The following is a 24312-nucleotide window of genomic DNA, read 5'->3' on the forward strand; positions in this document are numbered from 1 at the left end:
GGATGTGTGTGTGTGAACTTGTGGACCCCCCCATGGTTGGTGGGGACTGTCACTGAGCAGAGGGTTAGAACTTCTTGGGATGAGTTATAGATGGTATTTAGAAATTTGAAGGCATGAATTGACATTTCTAAGTGTCTGCTACTGTAGGTTGTCTGCTGTATTGTTATTGATCCAGAAAAAAAAAAATAAAAATTGATGGCTAGTTAATTATGGGGTTTTACTAAATCAGTAAATTGCTTTGACCCCGATTTTATTTGAAGTACCTGAACTAAGCAGTTTTTTTCCCTGTGACATCTGAGTATTTTTTTTGTTGGGAAAACAACCCTTTGAGCTGTGGTGCTTTTGGAAACTTGCTTTAGAGGAATAGTCTACTTTCAGTGTAATTGATGTATACGCTTTAAATTCAGGAATTGTCTGTAGAACTGAACATTATATGTCTCCTGAAATTTATTCCTCCTAGGATGGTCTGTTACACCATAATCAGAGACCGCAGATATTCTGGAGCCCCTTCAGATGAATAAGCTGTAGAAATTGCAATAAAGATACAAGGAAAGGATTCAGTGTCTGGCTTTAATAAATCATTAGCCCTCTAGACCTGTTCTTGGGTCAAAAATATATAAATATGTTTATTGATCAGTTACCTTCCTGAAGCCTGAAACAAAGAACACGGAGATGGAGGGAGACTCTTACCCTCTTGTCATATTTGGCATCACCTAGAATACAAAATACAATTACGTTTAGCAAGGTGCAGTAGACGCTATCTGATTTTTAAATACCGCTGGGCACAAAATACGGACATGAAGGCACACCATTTATATTAAGCATCAAGCTTAGGCAACTTCATCAACCACTAGAGAAACCACCCTCTCCCCACTGACTTAACAAGGCAAGTCACTTTGTGCTCACCTGGCTGGCAGAAGACTACCTCAACAATAAACCAAACCAAAGCAACAAAAAACCCCAAACCACCACCACCAAGAGAGAGCGGTAATGATGTTATTTTGCATTGCTGATGAGAGAAGGTCTCAGCAGCACCAACCACAGCAGCAGAGAAGAGTGGACAGCCAGCTGTGAGGTCCTTCCAGGTTGCCAACATCCAACCTGAGCATCCCTGGTTTCCTGGCCTGCAGTTCAGTAGCCATTTTAAGTAGCCTCCTGCAGAAGGTGCAAACAACCTGCGAAAGACTCGTGAGCACGGTAACCGCACTTAGTCCATTTTGAAATCAATGCATGTTTAGTCTTTCTCCATCCAAATTAACATCCAAATAACAGTGCTTCAGCAGTCCCTGTTGGGTGTGGGTACTTAGATGTGAATTTTAACAGTCAGACCCAAAACCGATTACATAAGCTTACACAAGCAAAACCAGCTACTGAAATAAAAATCGTACTTGAGTTAATCTTGGTAGTTTTGCTCACCTTCCCCTTAAACAGATCACCTTTCAGCTCTTCATATTACGTGCGCCTGCACCTGATTCTAGCTGTTCTTTGTTAATTCATCTGGCACAAGTGTAACAGTATTTCATAAACCCTCTTGAAAGGCTATGGAAAATGATGTTAATGTGTCAGTACTTCAGATTTTATATAAAATCCATATTTAAGTCATTACGATGTTGGTCCCGTTACACAAGGCAGATGGTAAGAGAGAAGTGTCCTTCCCTGAGGTTACAAGTTTAAGGCTCTGCCACGTACCGTCCCAGACAAGCTGCGCACTTTTTCCTTTTGGCGATGCATTTCACTCCGTACAACGTGAGAATGGCACTGCCTCCTTTACTGCACCCAGTCTCTGCCTTTCTTAGGCTGTAGAGCCGACACAGTCAAAAGGTTTTCCTTCAAGTGTATGTACAGAGCAGCAGAAGCCCTGGCTGGCAGTGAAGCCTCCTAATTAACATGAACTTTATAACGAGTAAGGGGATAACAGGGTGTCCTGTTCCGAGAGCTCTAGTCGCGCAAAGGGTTGTGACGGAGCACTGCTGTTAGTCCAGAAGACAAGGTAGGTGGCTTGGGCAACGGGTGCCTGTTTTTGGAAGTAAGACACAAAAAGGACGGTCTGCACCTTCAGAGGTATTTTTCAGTTGATAAAGTACTGCAAAAGGGGGAAAACAGGAACACTGACAGGACTTGAAGTCATTTGTGGAAAGCATGGACTATGATCTTGAACTAACGTAGTTTGTTCTGTTGATAGCACACAAACAGCATAAATTATATGATATTGTAAAGACCATCATCTTTTCCCTGGGGAGAAGCAGAACAGGATGCACCAGAGCAGCTGTCCCTGGAGGTGAAGGCACAAGGAGAGACTCGAAAGCTACACCCAGAGGCTCTCGGGAGGGAGGATTTCACAAGCCGGTTGCTTGAATTGGGTTCCAAGACCAGCGGTAAGACGGGGGATGCTGGAAGAGAGGAGGCGCTCTGTAAAACTGCACTGCTTTTCCCGTATGGGCCTTAGCTTTCCATGAGCTCATCACCCTCTTAAGAAATACCTGTAAGGTCTTTGATAATTTTTAAAACAGAACCTACTTGTTTTCTCACTTCATTCTTTAAATGCCAGTATATGTGTGTATATACATATCTCTGTGTGTGTATATATGTATGTAAAAAATATAAATTTGGGACTTTTCTGTAGCTTTCTGTTCACTAACAACATGGTGGATTAGAAATAATCTGTGAATACACTTACATTCTTAACAGGACTACTGATACATTCCAACTCAGAATTTCTTTGGCTACTTTGCTTACCCAGTTTATTAGCAAATAGAGCCCAATAAACCTCTTCTGATGTAGTATTACATAATAAGGGAAAAAACAGATCACCTTTAAATATCTGACTTAATGCCAAGTTACAAATGATGCCGTAAAGACTATCCTTTCATTTGTTTTTATATGCCACTGTTGCTCATTTTGCAGACTGTTGTCACTTTTCCTTCCTGCAAAGCTCCTCTCACCCTATTTAATCTCCAAGTCACTAGTTTGATTTAACCCATTCATTCCAATTAAACCACACTTCTCCCTCCGCATTTGAGCACAATACAATAATTTTACTATACATGAGTCTGACATCAGTGTATAACACAACAGCTTGTCTTTATTCCTTTCTTAGCCTTACCTTTCTTGCTGCAACAAGTAAAGCTTTCAGTAATAGTCCTGTTCCCTTCCTGGATGGGAAGCTGTGTAATGAAACGGCATGTTCTCTTTTGTGATCCCTGGCTGCTGCAGTAATCAAGAGTGAGATTAGGAACTAAATTTGGATAGCTGCATCATGTGAGGTGGTAACTTGAGGGGTTTATAGTCGCAGAGAAAAGAAAAAAAAAAAAAGGGGTAATTTGCAGTATGATTCACCCAATCCATGAATCATTTGCTTTAGGGGGAGACAAACTGACACCAAGTCCTTGTTTTCCCCCCCCATGAGCTACAGTGGGGTTCCAGATGGTTGCCTCAAACTGTGGAGGCATCCTCATTGCAGATGTCTTCATTAAGACCTTCAGAAGGACCCTGTCCTGGGTGTCTGAAGAAAGCCAGCATGATTTCCTACATTCAGAACCAGCAGGGAAAGAAAATGGAGCAACAAGGCAGTGGTTAGCCACAACGGCGCGTCACGTTGCCACTCTGCTTGGCTCTTCTTCACGGCCCAGCAGCCTGTGCATCCCAAGGGATGCACTCCTTTATGAGGAGCACTAATGAATATATACAAGCAATCACCATCTCCAAAGCAGCAAGTGTTTGAGGAGACTAAAACAACACATCAGCTCTAGAAGCTGTGAATTTGAGAGTGGTATCGAAGGGGTGGTGTTTGCATTGTTCCCATTTTACCAGAAAAGAGGTTTGTCGCTAATATGAAATGTGTCTTTGAAACCAACGACAATGTGAGGATAGCTACAGGAACACAAGTAATGCCTTCAAGGAGGTAAGAAACTCATGGCAAAACAAGTACTGATTTTTCTTCTCACTGCTATGCTGTTAAAGCAAAGTGAGGAAAATGGATTTACTGAAAACACCTCAAAGCACTGCCTTCTAAATGAGAGAAAAAAATTTCTTCTTTCCACCCTAGTTTTTCAACCTGGTTATCAAGTGAAACAAAACAAAGCATTCAGCTGCTCAGAGTTTGCAGAAGGATCCGTTCATGCTAGGAATGTACGGATGAATAAGTGTGTAAATCAGAATTTCTCATACCAGGGGGACCTTACTGTCAAACATCTACATGGAGAGGGTGTGGACTCAGCTGTGCAAACAGAGGGAAGTGAGAGTGAATGATAAGGTGGGCCTGATCCGTACTAGAATAGTGACCAAAATTCTTCAAAGGTTAAACCCCCCAATTTTTCTGACATTGGGCCTAGGATGGAAGACCCTGTGCTGTTCAAGATGACTAGCTTTGTCCGGGCTTTGTACGTCAACTGTGCTCACTTTCAAACTGCTTTCCCTCAACTAAATACTGCATCTTGCAAAATAAACCAGAAATGTTTCTCTTCTCTTAGGCAAACCAAAGGAAGTTCAAGGTAGCAGTTTTGTTGGTGCTGTTTTTTTCTCAAAAGCAAATGCAAGACATAAGAGACAGCTTTGGCTCACTGTTAATTCAGAGATGTAAAAGATTACTTCATTGGCATCGGTGTTTCAGAAGCTTTTTCTTTTCCTTTTTTTTCCCTTTTCCTTTTTCTCTTTTGCACTTGCAGTGTCAGAAGGGATACACTCCGTTTAAAGGAGAGAGGATTTTTTGGTTACTACCAGTGCATTCTGCGCTGGGATGGAAAGGCCGAAGAGACAACCACCAGTTTGGTGTCTGCCCTGCTCCGGCTCCCGGGCAAAGGGCGGCTGTACCGTCAGGCTGTACGAGGCTTCTGCTCCCTAAAAATGGTGATAGTGATGATTGTGTGAGGTTATCCACCAAAAACTAATGAGGAAGGCAAGCCAAATTAGCTGCTTTTCTGCTTTAAAAACTATTGGTTGTTTCAGCTTTTATTTTTTTAAAAAATGTTTGGAATATAATGGTGATGGATGCGAGAGAGAACAAGGCCAAAGCAAACTGGAAAAAGGGATTCTGGATAGAACAGGTAAAGAAAGAAAGGAAAGAAGTAATGGAAAAAGTAGCAAGACTATGTGCTTCTCCTGTTTCCACGGCTCCTTGCTTCCACTGATGGTGGAAGATACGTTTCTGGCAGCCTAAGAGGTAGGAAAGTATACAATCATCATTTTACAGATGAAGAATGCCGGACTCACCCTCATTTCTCATCAGCCTGCTCAGCTCATTTGCGTCAGCCCTGACTCACACTTCCAGTGCAACACCTCAATAGAGCATCATCAGTGTTCTTCTACAGGTTCAGCATGGGGACTGGTAATTTTGGCTGGTAATGGCAGCTGGTAATTTCAACTGATAATTAAATAGAGACATAAGTATGACCCATCATGAACTTGCTCTCAGAAAAATCACTAGTTGTGATTAAATGCCAGACTAACACAGGGCTGAAAGGTTGCATGGAGCAACTGAGACAGCAGGGGAAGACAGGCAGCAGCAGAGGCAGGGTGGTCTAATTGCTGTTGCCTCGGCTTTCCGTCCCCCTCCCACCCAGCTGCCTCTCTGCTGCCTGCCCCAGCATCCCACCTCCGATGTGATGCTTCACCCCAGCACCTCACTTGGCTCTTACCGTCCCCTTCCTGCGGTGGGGGGTGGTGGCAAATCTCCTCTTTGAGGGGAGAGGGGAAAAAAAATAAAATAAAAAAAATCAATAAAGTGTGATTATTGTGAAAGAGAATTGTACAGCTTTGCAAATCTCTGTCATCCTTGTGGCCTTCTCCTTCAGAGGACAAACAAAGCTAGGTAAGAAACCCTGAGCCAGCAGTCTGCCACCAGACACTGCTTATCCGCTGTCTGCTGACAAAATTTTCCCTGTACCCTTCCTGCTTTAAAAGCGCTGGGTTTGCTCTCCCGCGGTGTCCTGAACGATGAAGTGGTTGCTTTCTACTTCCCTGAATGAGGTGGCAAACGCTGTCTAAGCACAGGTAGGACCGTCACCACCCCTTCCACAGCGGCGCGGAGTAGTTTCTATGAGGTTTGTGGGGAGCTGAACTTCTCTTTCAGCGCAGGAAATAGGAACAGGCCCTCTGTCTCCAGCCCCCACCAAATCTTCCGATGCAAAGTTAAATGCTTACGGCGAAGATGGGCCAAAATTGTCTTCGTCGTCTCAGTTCTACTTCCTCGCACCTGTCACAGAAGTTACTTGATAGAGCCTCACGGTGCCCTTCCCGTTAAGATCCCCATCACCCTGAACGCACACAACGGCCAGCACCCAAGCAACTATTTAGGAACTTGTCCTCCCGCTTTTTCCAAAGCGTAGCTCTTGGCTGACTGCACACTCCTAAACTAAATTTACCTCCAGATCAGAATATATTTCCTCCAGGGCTTTTCCAGAATATTTGTTGTTGTAGTCGTATTTCTAGGCAGAATTATACAGCCCTCCCAATACTCAAAGCACAGCTCCTGCTAATTTCAGTTGCAGCTGTGAGTTTCAACACTTCTGCAAATGAGATCACAAGGACATCAGTCAGTCAGCCAGAAAATGAGGAACAGTCAATCAATGACCACCTGTGAAAAATCCAGTTTAAGGAACTCTGCGGTAAAACACTATGGCGACTTGGAAATTTTCAGACAAAACAGAGCTTCGCCAAAAATGCCAGTTTGTAGAGCCCAGCGTGCTCTGTTTAAAGTATTTCAGACCGAAGGAGCTGTTACCAAATTGAAAATTATGTCTGGAGGGAACTCAGCTTAGGCTTCCGAAAGCGCTGTTGGGTACCAAGGCAGTGGAACTGAAAATTGTGTTTTCCAGGTTCAAAGGAGCTCGTTGAGGCTCTTCCCTAGGTCGAGGAGCTCTGGCAGGCCAGTACCCGAACTCGTGTCCGCCTTGAGATACGGGACTTCTTGCAGCCATTGGAATAACTAACAGTCATCAGGGTTAGAGGGAGCTATCTGAAGAACTTAAATGTGCCAAAAAAGTTTTGGGACAAATGGCTTTAAGTCAAAATTGAAACAACCCCAGATTTAAAGAAAGAGACAAAAAAAAAATAATCAAAATTTGCAGAAAGTAAACATGGCTTTTCAGCCAGCTCTCACAGACAGAAAGGGAATACAACTCTGATTTAAATAGGACATAATAATTTCTCTTCTTGCATGTTCGGCCTCATTTACTACTGCCTTACAATATTTCTGAAAATTAGCCTGGGCTCCAGCTTAAAACACTTTCCATCAATATCCCATTTTCCACAGGATGAAGTAAGTGTCTCCTACCCATTGAGTGAAGGGGGCAGGGAGCAGGGCCAGGAAAAAAAAAAAAAAAGCCAAAGGAAACTTGCAAGCGAGCGAATGAAGATTACCTGGCCGCAGGGTTTGATTCAATTTACACTCCCGAGGTGCGGGCCGTGCAGTACCGATGACTGCTAGCGCCTTGCTGTGCTTCGCTGGGACCTGCCCTCTGCGTTACACAAACGTTTGCCGATACCATCAAAGCCCACGCTGAGGAGCTGATGTTTCATTTGCACTCAGGAGATGAGCACCCGTCCTTCCCCAGCAGGACCCTTGCTGACCTGTTCTCCCCAGTCTCAGTCCTTTCTCTGCCCCCCACCACATCTCCTAGTTTCTTACCATGAAGTCGGCCAGAGGAAAGGGATCATTTGGGAGGTCTGTGCTCCAACCTGCAGGAGTACAGCAGGATCAACACTGAGTTCAGACTATGCTGCTCAGGGCTTTATCCATTAAGGTGTTGGAAATCTGTAGGAACAGATTTTTCACAGACCCTCTGGGCAAACCTGCATCAGCGGTTGACCGTCCCCACGCCCTGACTCTTCACTCAATTCCTGCTCAGATTTTGGCTAACACACAGGTCATGCTAAGGCCCAATGTATGCTGGGATCAGCATCATTGGGTCAAAGCCAAGATGACATGTCGGCAGGACATGGTGGCCAGACAGAGGTAAGGGTCATTAAGCAGCCATTATCACCTGCAGCTTGCCATCTCCTGCAGCCATCATCCTTGCCTGTTGCTTGTCTGGCAGTTTCTTCATAATCCGCTAACTCACAGAAACGGCAAGCACCAAACTTCCAAGCTGGAAGGTATAAATACGTCAGCTTACCCAAAAGGTTTTTGAAGGGGATCCAACAGCAGCTGGACTGCTGGGGTTTTCCTGCTTCTCAGCGTGGCAGAGGGGACACCGGCCCCGTGGCGGAGGAGGAAGGATGAGCGCTCTGCTCGTCGGCTTTGCTCGTGGGTGCACGAGTCGCAAGTTAACGAATTAGAGAGCTTGTGAGTTAGAAACCTCATGACTTAGGTGATGAATTACTGAATTCACATTAGACTTGTCTATACAAAGGGAATTGAACCCTTGTTTGTCATGTTTGTTTTCTTTCCTAATGAGCTCATAAAATGAAGTTTAATTTACAGAGTACATCGACCCATAAATTTGAGATACAAATGGACTGTGACACCATGGTAATAATTTTTTTCCTTAAGTCAAGGATGAACTTCCCAGTTTGACTTATGCCCATTCTCTCTTCCCACACCACTGTGGACCTCTCAAAGGGTACGATTCTGTTTTTCTCAACAAGCCCCTAACTGGTATGGGAAGGCTGCTATTAGGACCCCCCGAGCCCCTTCTCCAGGCTGGAGAAGCCCCCACCCCGACCACCTCCTCACATTACAAATGGACTCCCGCAAGTTTCTCACTTGTACTGGGGTGTAGCATGTCCAAACCTGGACGCAGTACCACAAATACACTCCGAAAGGTGCCAAGAGAAGGGGAATAACCCCTTCCCTTAATCTACCAGTGACACTGCTGTGAATACAGAGCACTGTGCCGTCAGCCTTCATCTCTGGGAGGGATCACCGCGGACTTGTGTTTAGCTTGCTTTCCCCCAGGAGCCCTTGGTCCTTTTCCATAAAGCCGCTGTCTTTGCCTAACCTCACTTAGTTCCCAGGCTTTTCCCAGCCAGTCCATTTCACGCCCTTGGCTTTTCTCCCCACCTCACAAGCAATCAAATCCCAGTTAGGGTCTCTCCAATTTCTGCAGTCCAGCTCCAAACCTGGTTTGTTTCCCCCATCACCCCTAAGCTCTATGTAACCTGCAAACTCCTTCCCACATCAAATATTCAGCTTCCCTCTTCCCTGTGTTTGCACCAACTTCCTTCTCACCACTGTGTGGGCTGACCTTGAAAAACCACCTCAGATCTTACAGGTGGTGGTACTCCATGGGGTCAGCCAAAACTGCTGGGAACATTTTCCTCTCCCTTTTGAAAGTTCCATAGAGATGGAATATGCTGAACATGAGAAAGCATAAAATAGTCTTCAAAAGCATACACTTTGTCAAAGTATGAGTACACAAAGAAGGAAGGAAAAGAAAGAAAACCCTGATTAAAACAAAGCAAAACCCACGTTACACACCTTTCTTCTTTCAAAGCATAGTCTGTGGACCTTTCCAATGAAAAAGTAGCCAAATTCTTAAAATTAAATCCAAACAATGTAATTTCCCTACTCTTATCTTTAGAAGAGTAGAGCTTCGGGGGCTAAAGTTACCCAAGACAATTCAACCTAGGACATAAACCAGAGATGCAGAAAATCTCAACTCCAGCCGTGGAAGCTTGGCAAAACTATGAGACTGAAATGAAGGTTTTCAAGTGGCAAGTGCTGAGCAATGTGAGAAACAGTCAGAGGCGGGAAAGCCATGTCATGAGTATACTCCGTACGTCGGTAGGGTGTGTGACCGCACATTTTATAACAGACATATTTTCATTTTAAAGATACAAATTACGTGTTTCAAATCTGCCAACTGCACATTATTAAAAAAGAAAGAATGATACAAGCTCACACTTTCTGGGAAAATGTACTGGAAAGAAAACGTTCAAGTCCCTTATGTTTGCCATGATGCTGCTTAACACCACATGAATAAGAACTGGAGCATTTGCACAGTTTGTTGCATTTGCAGAAACCTATCCTAAATGCTAGATGTCCTTGATAAGAATGTAAAACATGGTATGAACCAACTAGATACTACTTATTACCTCTCGCATTTATTTAAAGAACATCTACCAAATGCAGAAAGTTTCAGTAACTCCCACTGACTGAAGCATAAGCACGACTGTGGTCTGGATGCACTTCGTTACCTCGTGTATCACCAGTTTGTTAGCAGAACGATCAGGAATGAGGTATTCCCCTTCCTGCTTTGGTCAGAAAATGCTGATCTGTTAAAACTCAACTTTGTGCAGAAGCAGATTAATTTTAAGACAAGTTTTCTCATGAAGCCAGCAGAAAACTAACCCAACAACAACGCTGCCTGCCCTGCCAGTAGAAATACCTGAGCAGTCTGTCGACTTGCACTCTCTGCACACGGGCGAGTTCTCATGGTTCACCTTTTTTTTTGGGAAGAAACTTGAGGTTCAGTCTCATCCTAACTAAAGGAAGGGAACACTTTTGAAATCTTGTCATTCAGAAGAGAAAAGTTTTCCTCCAAGCCACACCATACCCCAAACACTTTCCAAAGTTCTGTGCTGCCCACGCTGGCCAGCAGCAGAAGGAAGAAATATGGTGAGGAAAAGGGGCAGCGATGACAACTGATTTAGCTCCACAGAATTTCTGCTATGTTCTCGATGTTTAAAATATTACACTGTGTCTGTTTATATCAAAGCTACACCTTCTAAGGTGCCAAGCACCTGTAGAATTGGCTTAAGCTAAGCACACACAAGCCCACTGAAACCACCGGGGAAACTTACCTGCCAAAAGTAAAATTTGCAAGTTTAGCCATCAAGTCTCTGGGAAAACAACAATAACAACTTTTTTTTTTTTTTTTTTACACTATAATCAGACAACGCTAAAATCAACGAGCTTCTGATTAGAGATTCTGGGCATCTCTTGAATGTGTGTCAGTAACAATGGACAAATAGTTGTTTTATCTCCATGCAACTTCACACAACCTTTGGCTAAACTGAGGGTTCCTGTAGAGGATTTGAAATGCCCTTTTGGTAAACTTAACATATCAAAGTTTAATAACAATAATCATCAGCAGCTTCGGCTCCAGGACACATAAATAAATACATTTGTATAAGGAGGACTTCCAAACATTTTGAAACTGTAGGTAAGCCTCATAAAAATCCCCGTGTGGTAATCCAATACACGTAGGCTTATTGCTGAAATGTTTTCTTGAAGCCCAGAGAAGTCAAATTAATTGTTTCATTAGTTTACCAAACTATAATTCCTAGCTCTAAATCTCTTCTCCTGGTGATAGACAATAAATAGAACTCGATCAAATCAGCACAATTTGTAAAAACAGATGAGGAGACTGCAATATACAAAGCGCCTTGTCTTTACTAAATGAGCTTATATGACACAATTCCCAACCCCTAAAAAATATATTCAAATGAAGTACAGTTCATTACTGTGGGTTTTATTATTTTATCCATTCCAGTAGCACTTCAATACTTCTTTGAAGCTCAGTGGAGTAAGTATTCAATGTCGGTATTACAATAGCTCCTAGAAGTCTTGACCACACTATTACCACGCTATTACCCTGACCACACAATACACATGGATTCTTGGGGTAAAAAAGACATAAATCTTATCTACTGAACAAAGCACACAGACAAAAGAAAAGAAAAAAAGACATCTGTTTAGTCTTTCTACAGGTCTGATTTTTTTTTTTTGTAAAACACAGTTGAGCAACATATTCAAAACTGCAGAACAAGCCTATAGTTAACCTGGGGATTAAGCCCAGATTTCTGGGATACAAATGTATTTTCTTAGGTGTATGGCTGGTTCCAGGTTTACTGGATTTTTCTTTTTACTATATTGCATAGAATGGATCATAGCAAAAAGCAAGAGAAATACAAAAAATATGTACGCAGTAATATTTCCATTGGATAAACTATTCAAAAGAAGATAAAATTCTCTGCCCAAATGTCAAAGGCTTATATATGTGTGTGTGCATACTTTCATATATACACATATGTATACTGTATATATACACACATCTATAGATGACTGCAGAAATTATGAAACCAGAAATCCAATTCCACCCACAGTATCGTGTCTAATCTCACTGTGTTTCTTTCTGTCCTTGCCTTGCTTACATAGAAGTGTACACATATTCCCTGACGAGTAGCAACGCTTTGAAGATTGAGCGGTTGAAGCATCTTACCTGTACTTTTTCCAGTAAAATTAATTCTAATTAGTAAATACTAACAGATTTTAGTAATTTATATACCTTTTGTTCACAGGGAAGAAGGAAGCCAGCAGCTACTACTATTCTGTGTATTTCTGAGGAGTTTGTTTTCATTATCCCATACATTTAGACTTTTTCCTTCCCCAAAATCTCAGAAAAAAAAAAAAACACAAAAAAAACCCAGAACCCACCTGACACCTCCATTTTGTGATAAGGAATCTACTGTTTGATGTTTCTTCCAATATTTTAATTGACAGAACAAAGCAAATCTAAGATATACTTGTGTTTTAGTTTTCCTTTTCAATTTTGGATAATAATTTGATAGTCAATGGTCCTGTTTATGCGATACCTTATGGTCAGCTCCTTCTTTGATTTGCCTTATGGATAAGAAATTGTTTCAAAGCCACAAAGCCATTGCTCTACAGTTGTTATTTAGAGTCTCCCATCATCTAAAATAATTTGGCTGTCTGGTAATCACATGATGGTTATATCTCACAAGTATGTCTGGTGTGTTTCCTGTTTTGGGTTTGCTTATTAAACCGAAGAAAAGTTCTCAGAAGCTGGTCGTGGATGGGGAGAGACTGAATTGGCAGCTTTATTACAATTCAATGTTTTTTCTGACAAAGGCTTAGGAAAAGAAGAAAACTGCATTAAGCATAACAACAGAAATGAAGGGCTTCAGAGGAGTCTGACTGCACCAAAAAAAGTACCGTCTCCATCCAAGGATATTTTGGCCCTTCTCCGTGGTATTGTAAGTTGAAGTTCATCCCCTTCTTCTAATTTTGCAATGCCTGGCAAAAGATTTGGAGTATTTTAAAGTTAGTATTTCAAATACATTATTTTCATAAACAGTATTCAAAAAGTCATTACACGTCATCTTACAAACACAAGCGCAGCTTGTTACTTGTGACGAGTCCTTTTTTTGTCTTTAGGCACAATTTTACGCATTGCAGCCTACCCAAAGCTGACACTTAACGTCCTCTGTGGAGCTGGACTTGCTTCCCACCCTGCACTCAGCGTGTCGCAGTTCACTTCAGCAAACACGCCAAGAATTCCTACCAGTGGGGTGCCCACGTTCCCCATGTCACGGTGATGTGACAGCCAAGCTCAGCACTGGGTATTGCTGGTCCTAGACCACTCTGTTCTCACACTTTCTGGAGGAGGTCTCGTGAGCTTTACCAACCCCGCGAAGTTACCAGACATCAGCTGATCCACTGCAACTGCAGAGCACCGCGGTCTGCTTCCTGCCAGCCACGCGTCAGCTGACGCGATAACCGAAAGCACCTCGCCTTCAAGTTGCAGCCGCTGAGCTGACAGCACGTCTAACATCTGCTGCAACGCATGCCTGACAGCAGGAGATAGTGCAGGGAGATTTGGTTTTCCAGGCGAAAGCGGAAGGGTGGGAATTTGGGAGGCAGGAGCCGTGAACTGGCAGGATGGAGTAGAGATCTTAGTTAAGAAAGGGGGTGAGTAATACAAGGTGGAAACAAGAGGACAGATGAAATTGAAGGTGGTTATGATGCCAGAAAGTGTGGGTGGAGGGGCAAAAAGTTGAAGAAAATGTTTGGACAGCCTCAATTGCCAGGAGGAAGTAGCTAATTTATTTGGGGAAACAAAAAAAAGCTTCCTTCCCCATCCCATTTGTTTAGTGCCATTACTTGCCAACAGTCAACTCCATCACTCAATGCCACCCACTTTTTTATAAACCATTGGGAAAAAAAAAAAAAAGTTTTTATTCACACAGATCTTGCTGGAAAATAACAAAAAAGAAACCCCTCAAATCCACCGTTAAGGGGGAAAGACACAGAAAAGAGCTACTGGACAAGGTTTAATAGGCCTTGACAATAATTCCTTACATGCTACTGCAGGAACATACATATATATTGAGCCTTGAGCCTGCTGGACTTGCGTTAAATATTTTAATTGGTCTTTCTTGTGATGTTTCTAATTTGTGCAGTCAGAAAGAGCTTCTTATATGAATCAACCATTTTTTGTCTAACCAAATGAGTAAAACTGCAGTAGCCACTATAAGGAGTAGAGAATTAAGCTCCTAAGAAACATCTTTGGAAATCCCACAGTAAGGTATGCCAAAATTGCGTGGCTAAAATTCATATATGATGTTTTAAAAGCAGAACATAGCTTCTAAATATTTTATTGGGATAACCAAATGTGGAACTCAATCCCTAAGTTAAATGGAGCTCTTCAATAAGGACACTATGTACTCCTTTTGTCTGCTTCAGGCATGGAACTGAAAGCACTGAAGTATCTAACCACATTATAGAGTCAACTGAAGGAGGGGAATTGTTCAGATCACTTAAGTTAGATGCATACCCTCCAGCTGCTGATACTTTATATAAAACCATATTTTTTGAAAGTATTCTGTAATTTTGCAATTAACCAGATCCATGAATGCAGTCCATTTTCTTTATAACTGCCACAATACTTCACCACCCAACACTACACAGTCTATTTTATACAGTTTATTTGCAAAGAAAGAAAAGGAAAACTTAGATGTTTACCAGCAGTATAGCAAGAATTATTCGGATAAGACTGTGGCATATTTTGGATGCAACGAAACAACGTCACCAAGCTGAGGTCATCACCAAACACGTGGGCCTTCTTCCTCTGTATTAGGTGTCCCATAGCAAATGTTGTATCCGTATATAAAACCTACAGAATGAAGAGGTGCAGACTTCAAACATATTGTACGGAGACATTAAAAATCCTTTAAAAAGTCAGATGCTGAAGTGAATTGAGCTTTCTCACCTGGCCATATATGAAAAAATATCCTGTTTCTTTGATCACTATTTTATTTCCTTGTTCTTCCAGAGCTGTTCCACGTTTAAAGCTCAGAAGCCAAGGGACAATACTTGAATCATCTAAAAGAAACAGTAATTTTGGGGGAAATCAGAAAGAAAAGTTACTTTCTTCATTTTCATCTGCCAAAAATTAACAAAGCTGACTTCCAGTCAAGACTTCCAGTCTCACTAGCTGGATTTCCCCACTGAAAAGAGGATATTTGCAAGAGCTGCCCAGGTGCAGGAACCTTTGCTTTTTTTTTTTTAAAAAAAATTCAGTGACATAACTCAGTTACTGCTTTGAAGTTAGATAAAATTGGATGGAAGAGTTAATACATGGAACAGTTAGCTATAAATCATGGAATATATTCTTACCTTTCTGTTGGATATCACTTTTGCTGTCAGCGATCAGTTGCAAGCAGGCCTGCAGCACTGCAAAGTGAAAGCATTTTGAAATCAAAGAAATATAAATCAGTAATAGAACCGAGTAAGCTTTTGAAACTACTTTAAAATAAAAAGAAAGAAGGACATGAAAAAAAAAACCTTCTCTCAGTCTCACCACTTATTTGAAAACATAATCTATTGATTTTAATGCAGATCTTACTCAAATGTGCCAAAACAAAGTTCACACCGCAACACATACTAGATAACTTTCAGAGATCATGCAGCTAAGCAGGAGGCCTCAGATAGCAGCACAAGTAATACTTGCGTGTTTTAATCTCTGGTCCTAATATAATCGAAAAATGTAGCAGTAAGTCAAATGAACTAGGAATCATCAGATCAATTAGCCTTGTTAATTTTCTAAGCAAAAGCTCAAAAAAACCCCAACCCTGCCAGCTATGACAGATAACAGATTTTCTAATGATGCTTACTATATTATTTAAAGAACTTAGTTTCTAGTCATAGCTGCTGTAAAATATTAGTCATATATACTGGTTACACGGTCCTTTCAAAATAAATTCTCAAAAGCCATATATATGTACTTTCAATACGTTTTCAGATACCCACACTCAATCAACCTATGCTGAGACTAAGAGGGAAGATACAGAGATGACTGTTAGCAAATTAATGCACACCCAACGAATAGCTCTGTATCTGTCAAAACTGATGGGTTGCCCAGACCTGTAGAGATTGGTGATGCCAATGAGAAACTAGGAGTTTGATCAGAGAAAAATATCACCGTATGCTAAAATACAGGCTCGCAAGTGAAACAAAGATCTTGTAAAAAAAAAAAAAAAATCTGCTAAGCATAAATGTCAGGGGACAGGATAAAATAATAATAAAAAAAGGATAGTTGCATTTGCTTAGAGCAGGTTTTAATGAAAACCTCTGGTTCTCGTGCTACTCTGAAGGCTGGAAAACAGAGTAGTAACATTCACCGCACTCAACAGAGATGACACGAATTTACAAAGAGTCAGGAGAAGACAATTCTGCCACGGAATGCTGAATCCCCATTTTTGTTTACCTCTTTTCAGGCCAGAAGGCTGTGGGTCAGACTCAGCCACTCTCGCTCTAATGGGCAGTTATATCCCTATAACGGGACCCTCTTTCTACATCTGCTGGCGATGTCCGCGTCTGCAGCCAAGCGCCCAGGAGCACAAACCCCTCACCCTTGAGGATTTGAGGTGGAAGCCGCCTTTCCCTCTATCTAGGTCTCCTTTCCGAGGGGGTCTGCCTGGCAATGGCTCAGAGGGCCAGATGCTGACCAGCACTCAGCGATGCCAACCGGCAGCGGAGAAGGATTCAAGCGCACGTCTGGGAAAGCTGCATTGTCACAGTGACCACACAGTGAGCCCTGCTTACGTTATCGGGAACACCATCCTGCAAGCTCCTGTCTTCTACACTGGAATGTGTCCTTGACTTCTATCAATGCTCATCAATAATGTGCCAAAGATCTAGAGATTTTCAAACCAAGAATTTGAAGACATCTGAATTCCCTGCCTTCTGATAAGGAACAGAAACACCAAACCAATGCACAATCGAAAAAAGTATTATTCTTCAGTCATTTTTCTATCACACTCACGACTGATAGAATTTTCTGAAAAAGAAGCTTCCAAATAAAATCAAAATGTGATTTTCTGGAGCGGCACAACAAAGCACATCAGGCAAATTATTTCACAAGGTATTAATTCACTCTCCTTCGGAGCAAAGGGCCTTCCTAGTGAATGGAATTTGCTGGTTCCCTAGTATTTCAGTTAGCTAAATCAAAAATTTTATTCCTGCTTTTAAAAAAGACCTCACTGGTGTGGCCACTGGATTTTCCACTAACCAGACATGAGAGGATTTGTCACGATTCACATTAAGCAGCTGGGTACCAACGAGTAGTGTCCGCAAGCAGTGAAAGTCACGGCTACTTTAGCAACTCTTGTTAAACCGGCTCTGCAACTTGACTGACATTCCTGAACCTATCCTGATTCAGTTTGCAAGTCTGGATTTATGTTTCAGTTGTTTGCAGCGCTGAAATAGAAGTCATCATTGCTGGGAACTGCTACAGAGTAATTAAAATCAGCAAGTTCAGTACAGTCCGAGATCTTTCCCATCTTTTTAAAACACATACCAACTCTGCTTTATTCTACAGATATAAAATCTACATATATTCTCTAAAAAAATCCTGCTGTCTCTCTCTCTAGTTTCTGCAGATAGAAATAAGGCTCCACAGAATATAGTAAGCTTGTTTTTCATGGAGAAATATGGATACAACAGTCTCATTCATGACAATAAAGAACAGAAACTAGCACAGTGGCCATTGTACTTAAAGTTGCAAAGGACAAATAATATCTAAAAACCTGTTTGAGGGATCGAACAACAACATGCTTCAAAAAAAACCCCAACATTCAGAAGCCAAGACTGACACATAATTATTTCCAGTATATACAAGTACTTCACTTTTTCCACTCAGTGGAACTACATACATGCTTAAAATTAAGAAATTCATTGAAACAAATTCAGAGTGAACAACACTGCTATTAAGGAGAAGATATGGATATACAGAGTATATTTTCTGGGTAAATTAACAGGGATTTTCAGTAAAAAGTTACCATTGTCAAGAAATGTTAGCAATCTTATTCCAAGAAGGACCCAAATCTTACCTGAAGTACAGTATCAAGAATATACGCATTACAAAATATGGGTTGAATAGTTGCTATCAGTACTGACCAGAATAAATCAAAAGCTCTAGCTGAATGCCCTTCAGCCCAGGGTAAATCAAACCTGAGCATTAGCTTTGCAGTCTAAAAGATTTTTGAATAATTACTAATGCAAGCAGAATACAGGATTCAGAAAATATGTCTTAAAAATGTGTAAAAAATCTAGACTGAGTGTCACCATGAGGTCTAGCTGTATAAACCAGAGTGTATTTAGAACAATAAAGTGTGCCCCATCCTCTTGTGAGGATACAGAATAGTTTTGCTTTGATGAGCATTTTTTTTCCCCCTGATTGTAACCGCTCTGCGGGGTGTGGGCGGGGAGAAGAACATTTCAGAGTCTGTCCTCTTCCGTGAACAGAACAGCCAATTCTGAAGAAGTTACTGACTCCAGATGCCTTTATAAACCACAGCCAGCACATGAAGGGATGTGTCCTTCACCGGTTGAGCAATATAACCACAACTTAAAAAAAAAAAAAAAAAAAAAAAAGCTAGCTTTTGCAGCAGAATAGGAATGCAGCCTTCTGCATATCCTCATGATTTCAGACCTGATATTGGTAAAAATCAAATTTGCCCTCCCATGCAAGTTTTTGTATTATTTAACTTGCATAATCATTTTAATATTTTGCAATCTAACTTCATTATCCATCTAAACAAAATTTCAAGTTTATTTTCTGTGAACTCATGCATAAATTTTGAAGTTTTGATATCTGAGGCCTGAGACATCTATCTCAATTTTTGCTGAAATAAAAATGAGCAAAAAACCTGAACTTTAAAATACAGACCTGCTTGTTTAGGTTCCTTCTTTGGTCTAGATCTGTTCTCTGTAGATTTCCCAAAACAAACTTAAACGCTAGATAATTCAATTTATAAACGATACACATGTTCTCGAACAATGTGCAGTTCTTCTTCCCTTAACTTCTTCATTTCTCATCACAAGAGATCTTCTTTTACTTTTTGCTTGTACATTTTCATAGACTGGTTAATTTGGTGCTTTTTAATTGAGAAGTCTTTATATGGCATTAATCATGGATTAAATCAGTCTCTGCATTAAAACAGCGTGGTCACAGTTACAGATATGACTCAGATCTAACAAATAACTTTGAAGTATAGGTAGCATTATTTTGACCTTAACAGAATTACCAGTAACATGTTACAAGCAGAATAAAAAGGAAACAATTTACTAACAATTAAGAATACTTTACGTAGACTTCTATTATACAGTATAAAGCAGAATACTGTCTTTAAAAATTAGAGCCTGTTTCGTGTATTTTTGATTGCACAGTGTTCTGCATAATACATCACACTGATTCATTCATTCAGTAAGTGGAATTCTTCCCGTAAAACTGCAGGCATTGTATCAAGTCATTTTCTATCCTTTCGCATGGAAGGGCCTACTTCCTTTTGAGTTAGACTGTTGTCAGCAGAAACAAAAAAGAATAACATGTCTTTTCAAGAAGTAGACCTTTTTTTTTTTGATTAAGAGAACTCTTCTATTTCCCCTCTTCAAGCAATAAAATAAGAAGTATTTTGAATATTTAGTGATTGAACTTTGTATGCAGCATTTGTTTAGACTAGTAACAAAAGGCTGGGTTCCTTGATTCAAAGGTCGCTAAAGTCAAGTTCCACTTGTAAAAGTTCTTGTTGTCCCTCTGTCACAGAGATCTAAACCAACAACATACAGAATCAAAACACTTCTAACCAACGCGGGTACCAATTTGCCAAAGCAAACGGACCAATTTGCCAGTAAGACAGTTACACCAAGAACGACGGCAAAACTCTCACAACTTACAGACCACACTTGCACTGCAGTAGTTATTTCCCGTGGACACAACTGATATTGGAGTAGAACCCAGGAACGCTAGTAAAAAAAAAAAGCGCCAAGTCACACGCCAGGTTAGCCTGCCTCACTGCTTCGTGGAATTACTCAGAATTTCTCCTCAGTTCCTTCCATACATGCAGTCAGACCAGTTGAGATGGATAACCTCAACACACCAAAGTAAATACGGTCCATGGGCGCTCCAATCTGATCAGAGCAGAACCTCACCTGAATTTGAGCTTACAGAAGACCTGATGCTCACCTCCCAAGCTGGCGGCAGCAATCAGAATCCCAAAATAATGACGAGAATGAGGCACAGAGAGCGCATGTAAATGAAACTCGACATTTGTATATTGAACTGGCTTAGGTAACGGAACCTGTATCTTGTTCCTGGACCCAAGAGAATGTACAGTTTTGAGAGAAACATGCAGGCAAGGCAGTCAATGGTTGTGAACGGGGTATAAAATTCAGGAGAGGTTTTTGTTGTGTAGCAATTTTCCTCTACAGGCAAAATTTATAAAAAGAAAGACAAATAAGAAAAATTGTATCTGTTCTTATGTGTCCTGATATGACATTTGCCAGAAGTAGTTAGATGATCTATCTGCCTGCATATTAATAATATGTACCTTTCAAAATCACCCATTAACTCCTACTCATTGTATCAAGAACTCTGGTTCTGACTGCGAATGGTACAGCTTTATTTGGAACTGATGCTTGAAACCCATCTCTTCAACCTACTTGAGCTGGAAATTTTTTCAAGACACAAAATGTACAACTACTGATGACTAATAGTTTTATGCATGAACACAAATGCATACTCCATAAAAATGCGAAATAACAACATTGTGTTAGATCTATTTTCATCCAATTGTCATTTTAATTAAAATTATAATTTGTGGCCACTTTTATGCACACAACATCAAGCAAATAGGGGAAAAAAAAAAGGAAATTCCCTATGTTCAAGAAGGGCTGTGCTGGGTCTAAAAAGAATCATGGGGCATCCATTTCTGGAATTGAATAACTAAAGTTTAAAAAGAAAACAGATTTGAACCACAGCTTTATTTATAAACAAAATAATGGTTCTATATTTTACTTTTGCTCTCTGATGAAGCACAAGAGAAGCAATTGTGCATCAGTGACATTTTCAGGTATTGATGTTCTAAGGAACTGGTCTATATTAAAGCGAAATTACGGGTCAACAATTAATTATGAGATCAGACTCTGCTTTGAGACCTTGTTGAAGCAAACAGAAGTAGGCCAAGAACAAGGCACCTCCCTCGATCTCCTAACTCATCTGCCATCGTACCGGAGCGGGCGCGGGGCGTCTGCAGGACGGTTTGGGGGCTGACGGCACTCTGGTACCCAGCAATGCATGCGGGAAGATTGAAACGCAGGGTCAGTAATTCTGCATACATGGCCAAGGGACAGCCAGGATTCAGCACAATGAACAACATCGTGTTCTCTTCCTTCGCTCACTTTGCTAAAATGACATTTCACATTGACTGGTAGGTTCATGGTCACCAGAGAAATGATGGTGGTGTTAGCAAACAGTTGTGTAGTAGGTCAACATATGTAGCTTTTCCCTTTTAAATGAAGTTCATATTCTGTGCTTTCTGTCATCCATCCTAAACAATTTTAAAGCCAGCTGTATCTTTTAAAAAAAAAAAAGCTTACAGAAAGAAGTAGTTTAATTTGAACTTTATGTGAATAAAGGTAAATAGGTATAATTAGAGGAAGCGACCTGATGAGAAGAATCCCAAGTCTGCCAGAAGCACAGCTGAGAAGCCCAAACCCCTCCTCTCTCCCATGCACCCTCAAATAGCAACAGGAATAAAGATGAAAGCTAGCTACCCTTAAGGGAACTGGTTAACTTGCAGAGCACTGATGCTGTAACATTCATTTAAAAAAAACAAAAACAAACAAAAAAACATGCATCCTTGATTTTGATGCTACTTGTGCTTCAGATCACTAGTTTTTATTTGGGGGTTGCTAGGGTGCGGAGAGCAGGGAAGCTCTGTGATTCCTGTCATAGGAAACAGGCTACAAGAAACACAATTTAAGCAATCTTGTCCTCAGTCCTGTTTGTGAAATCGCTCTTAGCCAAGACCCTGAACCAAAGACTGCTAATGAAATAGAATAAATCCCATTTAAACCTATGGATTTTGGGTGATGTCCTAAATGAATATTCTCTTTTGAGAAAACTGGAGGCAAGCAGAGTGATTATACTCTAGAACTTAAATTTCACTCAGCTTGCTGAAGCTTAAGTGAAATACATTTCACGTTGATTAGTCACTCAAAAGCACATTTTAAGCAAAGTTTGATTTAGTCTTTACCTACAAATTACTCCATTTCAACTTCACCTGTTAATAATTTCAGATATCGGCTTTCATCAGTTAAAACAATCTAAAAGTATCCGTAAGAGGATGGAAAGAGAAAAAAAATGAAAAAAAATGTAGGCATTTTATCCCCAAAGGAAACAAATATATCCCATTAATATTCCAACATTATAATATACATCACAGATCTTTTATGGAGTGCAGTCTTCAGTGTTCTCTGCGGCACCTTTTACAAAGGCCATGATAGAAAAAATCTTGCTGGATAGGCATGCCTTTATTAATTTTCCTAATTATATTAACAGATTGTTTTAATGTAGAAATGATGGTAAACATCTGAATTCCTTGTAGTCTGCCTCTTTTGACAGGTACAAGCCAGCCTTTCTCTTTGAAAGCTCCTACTTCCCTAACGTTAAGGAACTTTCTTGTTACTTCTCTCTTTTAGGATACGCATGTTTTCCCAGAAAAGTGACTTGGCATTTTTAAGAATAGCTTTCCCTCCCTACTATTGATCAGAGAGAAACAAGTTAGGCATTACGTTGAGACTGATGGGTTTAGAATTGAGCAACTTACAATTGGAACGATTTAAAGTTGCCTTACTCAACTTTACTGCACCATCGAGAAATACCTCCGTTACAAGAAGCGAATTTGGGATCTAACGTTCAAAGTTCAGCCGGCAGATAGCATGAATACCTGCTACCTTAAACAGTACGGTAACCATTAAGAGAAAATGTATATGCCTACAGTTAACACCATTCATTCAGCAATAACTGTGAAAGCTGTACCGGGCTCTGGGAGCTCGGATCGGCTGATCGGAGAAGACACGAGTCAAGCATCGCTGCTTTTCTCAGGACAGCATCCAACTGTGGCATCCCAACCCACTCCCCCAGAAGCTGTGTACCTGTTTCTTCTGTGTGGACAACAGACCTTCTCCCCCTGTTTCTGCTCCCATTCCAGATTTCCGTCAGGCCAGGACCAGGAAGGCTGTTCTCCTAAGAGGGAGAAGTGACAGTCAGAGAAAGCAGCCTCACATCTGCTCATCCCCTGCAAGCCAACCCCCCCCCCCCCCCCCCCCCCAGCTTACCTGCCTGGCACCAGCTGCAGACACTTGCAGGAAGGAAGAAACAGGGGGACCCATTTCATTCTCATCAGAGGACACCGGTGGCCGGTCTAGTGGAGACCTTGCCTGCACCCTGTAGATCAGCTCGCCGCGCAGAGCTTCGAGTTCTGTTTTCAGGCTGATAACATGGTAAAGAGACACCGCTGCAAGACAAGAGGACAGGAGGATGGCAAGCCAGAGGAATGTGACAGAAGAGAGTCCCGCGGCGGCCGAGGGAGCGGCGGGGGGGGCAGAGGGAGAGGAGGCAGCATCCTTCTGCGGGATGACGTGCACACACTCCACGGATTTCATCGCGGCTCTGTCCTCGCTTAAGCCAGAGGGAGAGTTCAGCTGTCCCCTTCCGAGGTGCAATCCATGTTATCAGTTGCTCTCTGAAACCAAGGGCATCCAGAATAAGTGAACAGAACGCCCAGATCATTTCCTGTCATATGAAGCCGTCGATAGAACCATTAAACTTAATGTACAGAGTGAACCTCTAAGATTCAGTCTCCATTTAGCTTTCTTCTTTCTGTGCTGCATTTTGGAAACGAAGACTTTCTCATGAGCTGCTTGCTCAATCTACCTTCCTCCTTTCACTTTCAGCTATTTACTTATGCGGCAGCTTGCTACTGCCGTTTCCCATTATCTTTAAATTGAGGCACAGCCGGTATCACTGGTAATTTAGAGCCTTATCTAGAAGTGCAGAAACAATGTGAAGTTTCCTGGCAGCGTATCGTCCAGTGCTACTTAAAAGACATAGGCATATGACAATGCGTGTGGCCCTGCGTGTGTGTAGGTATATAGAGGTACTGTGTAAATACATTAGATCATATATATGAATACATATGTATACATACATTCATATCTAAAGTGCCTATATGCCTACAGAGGGGACAATCCACTCAAACAGAAATTTTTGTGGTTTCCTAAGACAA

General features: G+C 41.3%; 1 protein-coding gene across 1 annotated transcript; it reads right to left on the reverse strand.

Annotated features, from left to right (window-relative positions):
- Positions 1 to 12427: 12427 nt before the first annotated feature.
- On the reverse strand, positions 12428 to 23772 carry TNFSF13B (tumor necrosis factor (ligand) superfamily, member 13b). The gene is made up of 6 exons (XM_009703313.1): positions 23363 to 23772; positions 23180 to 23270; positions 15359 to 15415; positions 14952 to 15064; positions 14705 to 14855; positions 12428 to 12976 (listed from the first exon to the last, which is right to left on the reverse strand). Exons 1-6 carry the CDS (start codon positions 23687 to 23689, stop codon positions 12864 to 12866), a joined length of 852 nt encoding a protein of 283 aa, XP_009701615.1. The 5' UTR covers positions 23690 to 23772; the 3' UTR covers positions 12428 to 12863.
- Positions 23773 to 24312: the final 540 nt, after the last annotated feature.

Source organism: Cariama cristata, unplaced genomic scaffold (genome assembly GCF_000690535.1).
Source record: "Cariama cristata isolate BGI_N322 unplaced genomic scaffold, ASM69053v1 scaffold6687, whole genome shotgun sequence".
NCBI lineage: Eukaryota > Metazoa > Chordata > Aves > Cariamiformes > Cariamidae > Cariama > Cariama cristata.